General features: G+C 42.5%; 1 protein-coding gene across 1 annotated transcript; it reads left to right on the top strand.

Moving 5' to 3' along the window:
- The first annotated feature begins 815 nt into the window (after positions 1-815).
- phlda1 (pleckstrin homology-like domain, family A, member 1) lies at positions 816-3,759 on the top strand. The gene is made up of 2 exons (XM_037461668.2): positions 816-1,498; positions 2,575-3,759. The coding sequence occupies exon 1, from the start codon at positions 973-975 to the stop codon at positions 1,456-1,458; it is 486 nt and encodes a 161-aa protein (XP_037317565.1). The 5' UTR covers positions 816-972; the 3' UTR covers positions 1,459-1,498; positions 2,575-3,759.
- The last annotated feature ends 12,259 nt before the right edge of the window (positions 3,760-16,018 follow it).

A 16,018-nucleotide genomic window follows, 5' to 3' on the forward strand; every position in this document is an offset into this window, starting at 1 on the left:
ACCTGCATGAGGAGCACGGTTTGTACTCAAATCAAAGGGACCACATCCCCTCCACACTGACAGTATTAAGGAATGGCTTCAACCTGTTAGGTTTCAGTGTATTTTATTCAAACCAAAGTATTGTTCAATAAACGTTCTCATTAACAATGAAACTAGGCTGTCAATTTAAGCAGGATGTGGCCAAGAATAAAAACAGTGTTTTTATGATTAATACAACCAGATGCAGACTTATTTAGATCATTTACATCAATGTATTTTAAAAAAATCTTTACATGATAATGAGCATGAAACGTTTAGATGGACTCCTGACGTGTTGGATCAAACAATAGGACAACGACTACAGATCAACATAGAACTCGCACATTGTAGCATACGTCTGGATCCTTTCAGCTGCTTTATCTTGAGTTGTGGCTTTATGTTTAATATGTTTAAAAGGTAGCAACGTCAGCTGCATAAATACCACATTTCACGTTTGTTTCCTACACCATTTCCACAGGTGACATTTAATATAGGTCTCTTTCTCTTATGCATCTGCTCATTTTGGGACCTATCCCAGGTAGTTTACTACAACTAAAATGTAGTATCCAATGTAACAATGAAAGCAGTACCTCAATAAATTGTACTCATCTAAACGTGAACCTTTTTTTTGCTATTTGTAATGCCTTTTATCTCAACTATTGCGTTGCTGGACAGTAAAGTCCCCTTATAATGTGTTCATTTGGGATCGTTTCTGGAGAGGGGGCTGGGTACCACTGAGGGGCGGCGGCGCACCTCTCCAGCAGACCCCTCCCGCCCCTCTCACACCGTGACCAGCATCAGCAGCCAGCCAGACAGTCTCCATCCCACCACAAGCCAACGCTACTCCCCGCCGCATCTGATGCCTCCGCGTGCTGCGGGATAGACCGCCATCCGTCCGACCGCCCGCCCGCTGCAGCTCCCGGGGTGCTGGAAGCCTGAAGCGACCGGACGAGGATGCTGGAAAACGGGGGGAAGGTGTACAAGGAGGGTCTGCTGGAGAAGCGGAGCGACGGGCTGCTGCAGCTCTGGAAGAAGAAGCACTGCGTCCTGACCGAGGACGGCGTACTGCTGCTGCCGCCGAAGCAGCACGACCAGCCACAGCACCACCATCACCAGCACCACCAGCACCAGCAGCCGCACCAGGGCGGCGGGGACACGGGCAAAGTCAAGGAGCTGCACTTCGCCAACATGAAGACGGTGGACTGCGTGGAGCGCAAGGGCAAGTACGTGTACTTCACGGTGGTCATGGCGGAGGGCAAGGAGATTGACTTCAGGTGCCCGCAGGACGAGGGCTGGAACGCGGCGATCACCTTGCAGATGGTCCAGTACAAGAACCGGCAGGCGATCCTGGCCGTAAAGTCCACTCGGCAGAAGCAGCAGCTGCTCGTCGGGCAGATGCCCGGCCAGAAGACGGTCCGCAGCCCGACAAACGTAGCGTGACCTGCGGCCAGTCCCGCGGACTTTGGTGCGCCAATAGTGGGTAAGACAGAGAGCGAAATTGAGGGAAGGTGGGGTTCCGGACCACCTTGCAATCCCCTTGCAAATGAAAGACCTGTATTTAGATTTTTGTCCTTTTGTTCCATGGATATTTGTGCTTAGAACGCGGACGTCTGTTTCCATCATACTCACAGTCCTCCTCTCAGACTAAAACCCTGAGCGAATACGATAGACGGGACGAAATTAGTACAAAATGAGGATTTACTTTGGCGTTAAAGTAAAGTTTGGGAGCCTCTGCTAAAGGCCTGCCCACACGTCCCCCTGATCGAGGTAAAATATGCTGGAGATCCATTCGCAGACGGGTTTGATACTTTATACGAGAAGGGCTTCCCCTTATCCATAATATATGGCTTTACGCCAAAGTGTGAATGAAAAATGAAATGTGGTCATGTGGGTCCCCAACGTTTGTAAATTCAAGCACATACATTATATGTCCTAGTTTCCACTAATATAGTCCGCAATATGGGCCACCAGATCCAAGTGTATGGAGCTTCACACTCCATGTACACCGAGGTAAGCTGCTTTGTGGCCTGCAAGTGGCTCTGTGGTGAGGGGATTTGTTGACCCAAATGGTTTCAACTGTCATTGTGATAAAATGGTGGAAACACTGGTTGGCATGGTACATATTTGAGTAATGTTCTCAAGATCAGGGCTTTCCCTTCAGATCAGTGAGAAGCATCGCGGTAGCATTGAGGTCGGAAGTCGTGTCGACTGTGTTTCTACAAGAATTTAGGGATTCTGGCAATGGTGGTAGAGTAAATATTTCAATGTTTTAATCAATAACACATGGTGTGTACTTAAGCTGATTTCAGTGTATTTAGACTAAATCAATTATATTTATCACATAAAGGGTACATAAAAATAGCTGAATTGTAGACATAAAGAAAGTGGGGGGGAAAGATTTTTTTCTGTAATGTCAGTACGAGCTTGATGCTGACCGGTGCAATGAAGTGAGCAGCTTGCAGTCCTATTACATCTAGTCCCAAGTTTCCAGTGACGTTAGATTTTCCTCCTGCGTCCAGCCCCATGAGTCCGATGTCTAATTGATTGCTTTTGCAGGTTAGTTGGAAACTCGGATGGAAGATGGGTATCGACGAGGGTCTCTCCCTGCCGCTTCAACACAGACCTCCACTCTGCAGGACCCCTCTTCCATGCGCTGAGGTCCACATAGCAGCCTTCCCTTTTCAATACAGACTTCTTTCACAAAAGACTTAAGGACAAAATCATTTGAGAACACAACTGTACTCGACCGTTGTGATGGGTTCATCCCCTATTTGTTAGATGTATATATATTTTCTATAAAACAAATGTCTTTGTCGATAAATGTTGAGTGTGTTTGTTGCCAGAGAGGAACAAGAAATGCTCGCTCGGCGTGTTCCTAGTCCACATGTTACGCGCATAGTCCCCTGGGAATAAACTTACATATTGTTATTTTAGAGTGGTAGCTGTAGGTTAGTCAGGTCAAGTCATTATTTGTGAAATGTGTTATTGATCTAGTTTTTTATTTTTCAACTGAACCAAAGAATCATTCTGTTATGTTTTCGATCAGAATATACTTAATACCAGAGATATCTGAGATAACTGCATGCTTGCTTGATTTATTAATAGCCCCAACATTTTAGTATTTTTATTGTGTGCATCAATTGTTTTCCAGCGTTCTTAGATGACCAAGCTATATGTTGATTTCTTATGAGTCTTAAACCGTAGTCGGTTTGTTTCTACCGTGGTTACAGAAAGGAGCTTAGTCTTACCGTAGGTAAGTAACATGCTCAGTTTTTGTTGTATTGACTGTTCTAAAGGCAATTTCATTGTTAGCATTACATCGTAGTGAGTGGGGACCAATAACCCTTTAGCTCTGGCTTTATAGTGTGGTGTGAAACCAAAAGATGAAGGACACCAATGGACCGGTTCTAAAACTTGTGATTAATAACCCCGGCCCCTAAAAAAGGAAAAAAGTCGAAGTTCAGAAATACTTCCCTTGGTTTTTAAACTTCTTGGTCAAAACAAGAGAATCCTCACAAAAAAACATGTTTTTTTAAAGACATTCGTCAGTACCAATCTATTTCATGAATAAACTGTGGATTTGTTGTCACATTAGATAATGTTCAGGTTTCTAATGGAAGTAATGCAATTCTTCTGTTGTCCAGGAGAAAATTAACAAACTTCAATTTATTTTGTGAAGGTGGTGATATACAGGGCAACATTTAGAGCAATGTGACGGGCAACTACTTCCTGCGTAGTCCTTGTCCTTGATAAATCAAAAGTTTCTTTCTTTGTGCTAAGTTAGAAAATGTTGCCCTGTCCTGCTGAAGAATTCAAGTCAGAGACAGTCTGGCAGGATGGGGGTTCCTGTCTGGACTTGATTTAAGAGTCGGGACCCGCACGGACAAACAGAGGTTTCTCTGTGTGTATTGATAAGGGGATCGGTTTCTGTTCTGACTAGGGAAGCAAGGTCAGCGGGTCAACCAGCAGATGTGTAAGATAAGGAGGGAGGTTCACACCACACCCCAACCAACACCCAACCATTGTTCTTTGTTTACGTTAGGCAAGGTGGTCTGCACATTGGATGTGACCGGATCCTTAGAGGCGGGGGGAGAAGGTTCATCCCCTACGCCAGCTTAGGGCCAATAGAAATCTTTTCTTTGTCTTTTGGGTTATAAAACATGTTCTTGCTGATGTTAGTTAGTGTGTGTTCTTCCGGCCTGCGGGCCGGTAGGATTGCTCCTGCCTTTGCAAACGCAGCGCTTATACTTGACCTGTGATCTGATGAATAAATCTACCAGAACGAGAGAAGTAGTTTGGCTGAATTCTTCCAGACGTCCCCATCCAGGCTTCCAATTTTTGAACACGAGCCTCTCTTTTGAAATTACTAACAATTTTGGTGACGTCCCGACGTGATTGGCTGACCTGGATGAAGATCGAGGGGGCATCCGTTTTCCGGAACAGGCAGAAGGCCGGCGGCGTGGTTCAGCGTTGACAACAAAGGAGCGCGCTACAGAATGGGTGAGCAGACGAGCCCCTTTTTGTTCTAAAGGAATGAAAAGTCTGCAATTGGACAAATCTAAAATAATTGTTGTCAACTGCAGAATACGTCTCTGTCCTATAAGACCACTAAATTTAAACTAAATTTCAAAATTTTCTGATGATCACATGTAAAGTATAAGCACATAATCACATTGAATTCAACATTAGGGAAAGTGAATGAGTGTCCATAGGGTAGGGAATTTAATTAAATATATACTCAGTAGAAATCCAGAGTTGAAGTTTGCGTCCCTCTGGTGATCGCAGTCCTACTTTCGCATGCAGTAGGTTTGGCGGTTCAGTGTAAGAGTAGGGACCTAGCGGGTAGGGATTTAGTTAATTAAATACAGGGTTTAAAAAGGAACGACGGTGCTCACTTGAGCTATCGAAGGTCGACCCTCAGTCATTAGAAATCCAGAGTTGAAGTTTGCGTCCCTCTGGTGATCGCAGATCGTTACGTTCGCATGCAGTACGGCTGGCGATTCAGTGTAAGAGTAGGGACTCAGCGGGTAGGGAACTTTAGGTAATTATATAGAGTTTAAAAAGGAATGACGGGGCTCACTTGAGTTCCCTGAGGTCGACTCTTAGTCGGTAGAAATCCAGAGTTGAAACGGTCCCTTTGGTGATTGCAGTTGCACGTATGTATGTCGTGGACTGGCAGTTTAGATCAGAGCAGGGTTTAAATTTATGTTAATCATTAGTCAGAAGAAAACCCAAGTTGAAAGGTACCTCTGGTCCTGCAGCCCCATTAGTGTGATATGGGGACTGGCAGGTTAGAATATTAGATGACGAAATAAGGACACAGGGAAAGATTTGTTATTTTTCATACTGGGAAATGTGTGGGTGGTTGGTGTAACTCCTGGTGTTTTACCGAACCTAGAAGCTGTGGATCAGGACTTGAAAAGGACTGAGAATCTGACAGTGAAAAGTGTTTGACCGGACTACACATTTGTGGGGATATGTATTAAAGGGTAAAAGGGAAAATCATAGTCAATAGTGGTGATACAAACATGAGAGAAATAAAACAATACAAGTGAACTGGTGTTATAAGCCTCAACAATCGAGCGCTGTATTCCTCTAATACAGTAGAAGCTTCTTGATTGGGTTCACAGTATTGGGCATTGTGTCCTTTCTCTGGTGTTCTAAAGCCATGTGTGAACAAATAAAATAACCTGTGAAACTGTGAGGAAAACAGAGGAAACCATAATGATATGGGATGATGCAAAATAGGCACTCTGGGTCTATTTAAGATCTATGAGAGATTTATGAAAAGAAAAAAATTTAAATTAAAAAAGGAAACATGTAACAGAAATAAGTGGAGTGGGACGTAGAGATGCAGGAAGGCTGCAGCTGCGGAGCCCCTTATCATGATGAGACAGAGACTCAGCCAGCAGGGTGCTGCAGCCGGCTGCGGAGCCAGCACACACACAAGCACACACACACAAGCACATGCAGTGCTAGGAGCTAAAGGGAGACAATGTGGAAAGAAGATCAATTCTTATAAAGTTGTGTGATTATTGATGCCGACAGAGTTTCACACAGACAGTTAGAAAAGTTCAGTGCAAGAAGTGAATTAGATAGACGTAGCAAAAGAAAAAGATATAAAATAAAAATTGATTTTAATGGTTTAATGATTTTGTGTCATTTGGGGTTCACACAAATCAGTTAGTTTGACGAATCAGAATAAATTAATATGTTAACACCCCTTATGGGTGAGACACGCACAAGCGTCGGTGCAGTTAGGGATTGTAGATCCAACAACAGGTTTACAAACAAAACAACAATTGGAGATATCAAAAAGTTTTGGTTATCCTGTTTTTTCAGAGTGAATAAAGTTGTTATAATGAAGCATGAATGACTTCTATGTGAATGAGTTTCTAGGACTCCAAGCTATTACCCCAATGTTGATTTAACTATATGAGGTCAACAATAGGTTATTAAGAACTATAACTAAATGTGGAAATGTGGTAGAACATTTCTGGGAGAAACAAGTTGGGTATTTGAAAGACAGACCCCAGCCGGAGCCTGTCAATTAGAGTAATCTAAACACACCACAAGGTCACGGGATGGTCAGAAAAGGCCCCAACTCGTAGCTTGAGGAAAACAGCAATCAATCACCCGGTTCGGACAGAACAAGCATGAGACAGGGTAATGTTATCAAGGAAACTCGGCCAGATCAGAACCTGCATCAAAGTAATGATTTGAAACCTAAGAAGTGATGAGAAATGAGGAGAGTAGGTGTATATAGTGTCAGTCGTTTGGTATTAATGTTTGTAGTTTTAGTCTCCTACACTCAGAGATGAGCTGTAAATCGTTGAGTGCTGATATTGAGTGTATAGTGCACGATACACTTGATACAGTATCTTGATGATGGAAGCAAATGTCTGATCAAGGAATATTGATACTAGCAGGACATGAAATATGGAAACTTTGTTACAGACTGTCGTCTTGTAATGGTTCAACAAGTAACAAGTATTACCCGCTGCATTTGACTGCTAAACATGAGAGATCTGTACTCTATCAGTGTTGAATGAATGAATGAGTGAATGTATTGGATCCCAACTTGGACATGAGCTAAGTTGTGTTTGCAAGTAACAGATATGCCTTCGTTTTGCTTTTGGGCCGAAAAGCAGTAAAAGTGGAGACACTCAGGCTGCTGTAGGATAGGAAGTCCTGACCAGATGGGTCTGCTGCAAACTGAATTTATCGTCTCTTGGTCCTATTGTTTATTTCACTGGTGGTTTGGGATTAACCTTCTGATACATCGTTTAAAACTGTGGGTTTTAGTGATTGATACAACTGCAGATGTCCATCCACTAGTGATAGTAGTTCACAAGTTTAGAGAAGTTAATGCAGGAAGTGAAATCATTAGAGTTGTAGACATGCAGGAAGGAAGATATGCTAGAAGACACGTAATAGATCTTGTTGAAGGGTTTTATGGGAGTAACAAGGTCACAGCAGTCAGAAGATACGTGGGAGAAACGGTGGGGCCATTAAGGCTGGACAAAGAGATGCTGCTCACTTGGAGCAACTCAAGCAAATTCTTGAACCACACACACACACACACACACACACACACACACACACACACACACACACACACACACATACTGTTGAATGAAATGAATCTTAAATGTAAGTATTCTTCAGTGATGTGATTAAGTCTATGTAGTTTTCTTAAATATTAGGACATAAAGAGGATATTTTTTCCTTTTAGTTTAGATGATTTGGCTCATCACTACTGTAATGTCAAAAGTTACAAAGTTACGTAAACAATTGGATTGTAGATGGGATTTTACAAACAGATTGATCAAATATATTCCAACTTTTCGAGGGTTAACACACAACAGGTGCTGATCGTGTTTCAACAGGAAACAACGAATGCCCTGACCTACTTTCTTTTTAAGTGCAACACTTAAATCGAGGATTTAACGTAGAATGATTAGAAAAATAAAAATGAACATTTTTAAACAAACGTAGTAGAGCAAGAACGGAAATTTGTTTTGGGGATAAACACAAAATTTGAAATATTGCCTTAGAGGTCTTGAGGTTATTTGGATATTGGATTTAACTTCATATGGGCATATTTTTAACCATGTTTTAAATTGATACAGGCCTTAACAGGAGTGATGGAGATGCGTGTACAGTTTTGCTGTGCTACTTACTACAAAAGAGAGAAATATTGGGCATGGATTAATTGTGCAAAACACAATCCTCAAGTTTAAATGACCAGAATTTAATAAAATTACACAGATACGTTATGATACAATTTGAATATTAAAACTAAAGATCTTTAACCCTAACCCTTCTAGATTGATTGAATTGTGTTCAACAAAACAGTAGATGTTTTAACAAGTAAAGAGAGAAATTATACCAAGGCTTTAGATATCGGAGAGTAAGAACAAATTTGTCTTTGTGATGAATGTACAACATTGTTTCTTATCAGCCACAGTTAGCAGGACTAATGAATAAACTACAATTAGATAAAAATTAAGAGAATGAGCTAATTGTAAGATAATTGGGTTGCGAAGCTCTGGCCAAGGATCAGACTTTAATATCCCAAGAAGGTGAATTGGGTGAGAGTGAGCACCTATTCAGCCTTTATCCAGATAACCCTCCCTTCTCCTAAAGCGCCGTCTACCAGCAACCAGACGCATACCCTCCTCCACAGGCTCTCTGTCCCTAACTTTATGCCTCGTACAAGCAGGACTACAGGACATGACGGGGGCCCCACTGTACGGTGCTACAGCCAACCGAGAAGACAGTGGGGACGGGCAACCGAGGCCGAGGTAAGATGAATGAGGGGCAGTTTAGACAAAGAAAATAATTGTTTCTGTTGTGGGCAGTCTGGAAATTGTTCCAGGGCATGCTCCTAATCACCTAAAGGCCAGAGGCCTCAGTCCAACACAGCTCGATGCCCTCATGATGTCCATCCACCACAAGCACCATACACACTATAATAGATGCCATAGTGGTGCCCAGATCCGATGGCTGATGGTAACCTGTTCCAGAACCTGAGGTTACTCTGACGATCAATGGAAGACATTACAGATGTATGCTGGACTCTGGTGCTATTCCACAGTGAACATGCCATCTGCCACCATCAAGGAATGCTGTGCCGGATTTTCGGGCCAATCAGAGGAGTGGCTGCTTTCTATCCACGCCCCACTCTGACAGCCAGCTGCTGCAAGCTGAAGTCCAGCAGACGCAGACAGAGGCAGACATCTGGTGGGAGAGAGTGGAAGACTAAGACCAACCTGATCTACATGAGACTGTTCACTGTTGGAGCTCCTGATTCAAGGTGTTACACCGGACTGAACATTGTACAATTAACTGTTTGTCTTCTCCTGAGAAGGACTATGATATCCTGTGGATTGCGGCTGGAGTTTGAATGGACACCCAACGTCTGTGACATCTTTGTGGGGAAAACAAGGCGTAGCAGATGCGCTACGAGAGACGTCGGCTCCTCACATCACCTTGATCATCCAAAGCAGAGGAGAAGCTGAGAACATGGGGTCAATCGTTAAAGACAGGGGTTGATGCCACGGACTGGGAGCCCACTACAAATATTAAACTATTGCACACACATTTGAAGTAAACTCATACCAGAGAAACACATGTGAAACCACATACTGACAATGGAAACACAACTCATGGTAGATTTCTTGACACATTTTGGACGAAAGGGGGAGCTTGATTGATGTGGGATTGATTCCAATTGCAACGGTGGTAATTGAATTGAAAAGGTTAAATGGAACGGTCCAAATTTACCGTCCTTAGTACCCCGTAAGGGATAATAAGCAGTAGGGATAGAAATAAATTGAAGGATTGCTGGATGCAGGCGTTTTGGAAAAGACGAGGTTCCCCTGGAATACCTTGATTAATCGGGTCCCTAGAACCAGAAGCTCGATTATCATACGGTGCACGATTTGAGTTTTAAGTTGTGGTGTCAACACACTATTAACGCCCCAAATTCTATGTTTAACACTATGTTTAATGCAATAGGCTCTGATGAGAGATGTTTCACCAGCATCAACCTGGCAGATGTTTTTTCTGTGTCCTAACTGACAAATTGTAACTGTTTTATCTGGGTGTTTATGAAAAGAACAGATTTGTGGTTTCTGTTCTGTTTCAAAAGGGGGTGTGTAGAACAGATTAAAGAATAAAGATTTTGATGCAATATAGTGGCAAATTAGATAATATGGAAATATGGCACCCTACTTGTGTAAGGAACATAGCTAAAAAAACTAACTAAAACTAAAATAGACCAGTTAATAATGGAACACGAGACTGTTGTGCGTACATCACATGGGATAAAAGGCGTTTTTATAGTCAAATATGTTGACACTCTCCTTTTAATTAACTCTGCCCCAGATGGATCCTTTACTAGAGCATTAAATAGACTAAGAGCCATGTCCTTTAAATAAGCTGAACACTCTGGCATAGACAATCCCATTAATGATTGGTTAGGTCAACATTTTGGACAATGAAAGGGTTTGATAATGTCACTGTTTTGTACTATAGTATAGCATAGTAGCCTTCACCCTTTGTGGATACTAGATCCCTGTATCAGACAATTATGTCTTTAATGCATCACAACTGCAGTAGATGCTAAAATGCCCCTGCCATACAAGATGGTTTTGTTACATGAAAGGATCCAATTGTTAGGGCTGGAGGAGAATGGAGGAGATTGATATTGCAAGAACCGACCTCAATGGACCTGAAGAAGAAACCCCGTTAGGGTCAACGTCCCTGAATAGATGATCTGCTAACTGTTGTACACATCATATATAGTGGATGCATGCACGTAGGTGGTGTGATAGTTTTTGGGGCTAGGATGTATTTCTGTGTCTATTATACTCGGTTTAGATGTGATAGAGATTTCTTAGTATTTCTTGTGATGCATAGAAATTTCCACAACTGCTGCATACACCCTCTACACTGATATAGGTTCTAGTGTTTTTTAATGTTTAGGGATTTCCATGACTGCTGCATTCACCCATTACCTACTGATATAGATTATTAGATTAGATTTAGTTTAGTAGTTTCTTTTGATTTTCTTTTTGGTTTACATAATGAATTATGTAAAAAGGGGGAATTGATAAATCAAAAGTTTCTTTCTTTGTGCTAAGTTAGAAAATGTTGCCCTGTCCTGCTGAAGAATTCAAGTCAGAGACAGTCTGGCAGGATGGGGGTTCCTGTCTGGACTTGATTTAAGAGTCGGGACCCGCACGGACAAACAGAGGTTTCTCTGTGTGTATTGATAAGGGGATCGGTTTCTGTTCTGACTAGGGAAGCAAGGTCAGCGGGTCAACCAGCAGATGTGTAAGATAAGGAGGGAGGTTCACACCACACCCCAACCAACACCCAACCATTGTTCTTTGTTTACGTTAGGCAAGGTGGTCTGCACATTGGATGTGACCGGATCCTTAGAGGCGGGGGGAGAAGGTTCATCCCCTACGCCAGCTTAGGGCCAATAGAAATCTTTTCTTTGTCTTTTGGGTTATAAAACATGTTCTTGCTGATGTTAGTTAGTGTGTGTTCTTCCGGCCTGCGGGCCGGTAGGATTGCTCCTGCCTTTGCAAACGCAGCGCTTATACTTGACCTGTGATCTGATGAATAAATCTACCAGAACGAGAGAAGTAGTTTGGCTGAATTCTTCCAGACGTCCCCATCCAGGCTTCCAATTTTTGAACACGAGCCTCTCTTTTGAAATTACTAACATCCTGATGGTGGGATGTCGTTCTGTCAGGAAACATTTGATCTAATTTTTGCTTGTGTTTCTTCCTGTTTGCTGGAAAGTGTTTCCCACTGCTTCCCCCCTCCTGCCACTGACCACAGCCAAACCAACACATGCCTTGGTGTTGTTGTCATCTCCCACACAGGGTAATAGCTGTGCCCTTTATCTAATGCTACTGGTGTGACGCTTCCCCAACATGCCTTCCTGTTGCCATCATTGCATACAGAGTTACAGCTGTGCCCTATCTCTGTCCAATTCCTTATTTCAATGTGAGATCTATTTTCATACCTCAAAAAGACACATTCCATTAAAAGAAACCTGATGAAAACAGTGTCTTGTGTGGGTTCTTTCCATCCATCCTCTGTTCAGCGGGGCCATTGAGGTGACCTGTTTAACTAGCTGCTGCCCTGTCGGCCTCTAGGCTTTCATCTTTTTTACAACCACTGCCCCCCCCCCCTTTATTTCCCATCCTAAATGTGGAAGCCGTGTGGAGAATTTAGTTTCACTGACATTTGCTGCCATTCAGATTTACTGCCAGTGCGTCATTTCTAAAGCACACGTGGCCTCGGCTACTGTCCTGTCTCAAAGCTGAGCCGTGACACGTGGAGGGCTTTCTGCTCCCGCAGAGGAACCTTACTGTTAGGAAGCGGCTTGTCTCTAAATGTTTAAGAGAGTGACCTGCGACCCTGGGCTGCATTTCTTATGTAAAATATTTACACTTGTGCTATTTTGATCCAGAATGAAAATGCATTCATATTTTTTACATTTCGCAACTTCTCTATTTTAGTATATAATAATATGATGTCATTTGTGTTAAGGAGCTGCTGTTGTGGCTACATGAGGCAATTACATGAGACATTTTCAAAACTTATTAGCACAGATAAGGAAGAGCACTACAATTAGCCAAATCGTCTTACGCATTATCCACAAGCCTAAGAAACGCATATGAACATGTTCATAAACACTGAATAATTTACAAACCATTTTGTAACAAGTTGGGTTTAAAATGCATGTAGTTGTTTTTGTGCAATTAGTAAAGTAAAAGTACACTTTAAGTAAATTAGTCTACAGGTTTGTCTACATGGTTTGTTGATTAAAATGTAAATGTATATATGAAGAGGAAAGTTTCCGGTCATCAATTCATGGTAAATCATTTTTTACTTGTTTGAAAGTCCACTTCTTTGCCGTGGCGTACTGCTATTAAATCACAAGTGAGCCACAGTTAGTTACAGTGAAAACACTGCAGTCTGAAGAAAGTGGAGACCGTCCGGTACGCTGCAGCCACAGCCAAGGAAAAGGAGAGGCTGCAGCTTGTCATTGGCTCTGCAGAGCGGGTGATCGGCTGCAATCTGCCTCCAGGACTTGTTCGCTTAAGGACCCTGAAGCAAACAAGAAAGGTTGTATCCAACCCCTCTCACCCCGGACAAAAACTGTTTGTTTCCCTTCCGTCTGGCAGGAGGCTGAGGTCCATCAGGAACATCAGGACCCCCCCGGGCCAAACTCCCCAGCTGGCACGCCTCTCCGGGGGACACATTTTCTCAAACCCTATCGCATTGCACCAACCCCTATGATGACTCGCCCCACTCTGTGTACCTTGCACTTTTTAATTTATTTGTTATTTGTTATCTAGATTCCTTTTCTAATGTCTAATATTTTGAAGAATAAAACACTCTTTGAAAGAGCGTACATTATTATGCTATTATATTATTATCATAAATTATATTTGCTTATTAAGATGAGTAATTGAAGGTTTCAGTTTGTACACTGACTATGCTTCCAGCCAGCATCGTAGCACATTTGCAGATAAATCATGAGAAACTGCTCCTTGTATGACAGGGTTTATTAACTTCACACAATACTAATCAAAACTAAAATAAGTACAGACGCTAACTTCTGCTCAGGCATTACTGTGCGTTGATAGGGTTTGCCATGTTTCCTCGAGTCCTGTTTTCCTCGGTATCCGCTCTGACCTTTGTTGCAGGGATCAATTAGGGGTCATGAGGACTGTTGAGTTTCTTGATGAAGCAGAAGTTGTTCGTGCTGTTGAACACGCAAGCTGTATCCGAGGGGGTAGTGTAAGCTTTCTTTCTTTTTGAGTTGTAATAACAACATGTGATGTAATAACAATTACTTAAAAGAAAACATATCTGATTTCAGATGAGCAATCGGCTCATAGAAGATGCTCTCCGTCACTGCGGATTTACTTTCCTTGTGCCTTGATTGGTTGCCATGCCAACCGTTGCAGAAACTAGGTCCTGTTAATGGTCTGATTGATTCTTATCTGTCCACTCTTGAGCTGCACATTGCCGTCATGTCCATGCACACCAATCACTCAGAGATGCAAAAGAGGCAGCCCCTTAGATGGTTCCTTATTTAAAACGAACGCTAACAGGTACACAAAACCACGGCCCATTATTCTGGGACATCTGGCGTCAGCGAGACTCCGTGGGGCCCCCCTCAAACGGAGAAGCAGCTCATCAGCATAGAGAATGGAGAGCAGGTTGTTAACACACTCTGTTTTGTTTTCTCCCAACTGTGTAGGCGGGAGATAGATAGGTGTCGGATTGCTTATACGGTGCTTTATTCAAGCGGTGTGTCAGAATCAAAGCCGACTTGTTTGTGCCTTTGTTAGGAAATCTGACAGAATAATTGATACTCAGGAGTGTTCTTCATTACTCTACACTGGAGGATTATGGGGTAACATAAAATGAATAATCCCATACTTCAGATCTTCATTTTCACCATTCAGCTTCATGAAACCATTATACTTTGTGTTGTTAGCCATTAGCAGGCTGTGCAGTGTTGGATGGGGATTTAAAAATCCAGGAACACTTGAGCCATCTGCTCAGTAGTACATGAATTGTGTTTTTTACTTTCCATGGAAAAGATCCAAAAGATGAAAACGCAGAATATGGCATACTGGCCTTTTCAGAATGTATTTCTGCTTGCCGTTTTGCTCATGTCACTCTGTGTGTATTTGTGTGGGTGCAGATTGGGGTTTCTGTTATGCAAACATGTCTTCAGCGGGAAGAGAATAATTTGCCATCTCTGTGATTCATAGAGTCAGTGGCAGCTTGGTTCATATTCAGTGAGACGTGTGTTAGACATAATCTTAGCTCAAACTAGAGTAGATACTGGCTTACTTTTAGTGGCCACTCCAATAAATCCCAGTCTGCTGGAAACTGTGTGAAAACATCAACAATATAAAGTACTAATTTTGGACCCCCAAGTTTGGAGACAGTGAAAGATATTTTTCTTTATTAAAGATTCCTTAACATCTGACTTTCCCGTCTTCTATTTCTACCATATTGAATTGATCTGTTCTTCCACTGGGAAAAGAGAAAGCCCACACTTGTCTTGTATTCAATTTCGTGATTATCAAGCCAGCTGACCTTCCACTATCAAAATGCAACATGATTCATCATTATGTGAATTTAAATTGTTATTTTCAGCCATTCAACCATGGCAATAAGCTAATACGTCCTCCAAAAGAACATGTTTGGATTAAACTACAAGGTTATGTGTGTGCCTCAACAGCAGCCCAGGGCAGTGTTTGTATAACTCAAAATACACTTTTGTGTGTGTGTGGGTAGAGTCTGGAGTGTATGTGGACAGTCTGGCTTTCCTATGTTTTTCTTGACCTTCTCTGTGCAAGCTGGCTTTAGTCCTAGACCACCTTGCTCTCACGCACACGCACACGCTATCTATTGCCAAACCAGTCGGAAGAAGCAGTGCTGATCGGCCAGCTCAGCCTCACTCAGTGATAAGAGCAGGAAGTGGTGAGACTAGAAGTGTCACCTTGGACGCTGCTGCCTCCGAGATCTCTGTGAAGACCTGACCGAGGGCACAAAGAGCAGTGCAATATGACTTAATTACGATCTCCTCTAGTTAAATGAATGAAGTGTTTCCTTGGCAACTCTAAAAGTATGTTGTGGGTTTGTATTTTCACCGCATCTTCTCCCCCACCACGAGACTACTTAGCTAGTATGGACCTTCAATTCAGCAGTTCTTTCAGAGTTCACCTGTAAAAAAACTAAGCATGGGGTTTCTGATCCTGATCCTAGCTCAAACACCATGAACGTCACAGTGACTCACTATCACCTCTCCAGGTACAAGTGGTATTGCCAGACTGGAGTAAGTGTAGCTTTGCATGAATTCCCCATGCTGTTTGTGAGACACTTAATGAATCAAAGCAGTTATAAGAAACACCTTGGACTTTCATTTTTTGCGCTTTGCTGTTTG

The sequence above is a fragment of the Pungitius pungitius genome, chromosome 2 (genome assembly GCF_949316345.1).
Source record: "Pungitius pungitius chromosome 2, fPunPun2.1, whole genome shotgun sequence".
Taxonomy (NCBI): Eukaryota; Metazoa; Chordata; class Actinopteri; order Perciformes; family Gasterosteidae; genus Pungitius; species Pungitius pungitius.

Excerpts from the sequence above, each read along its gene's own strand:
- phlda1 (XM_037461668.2), top strand. The coding sequence starts at position 973 with ATGCTGGAAAACGGGGGGAAGGTGTACAAGGAGGGTCTGCTGGAGAAG.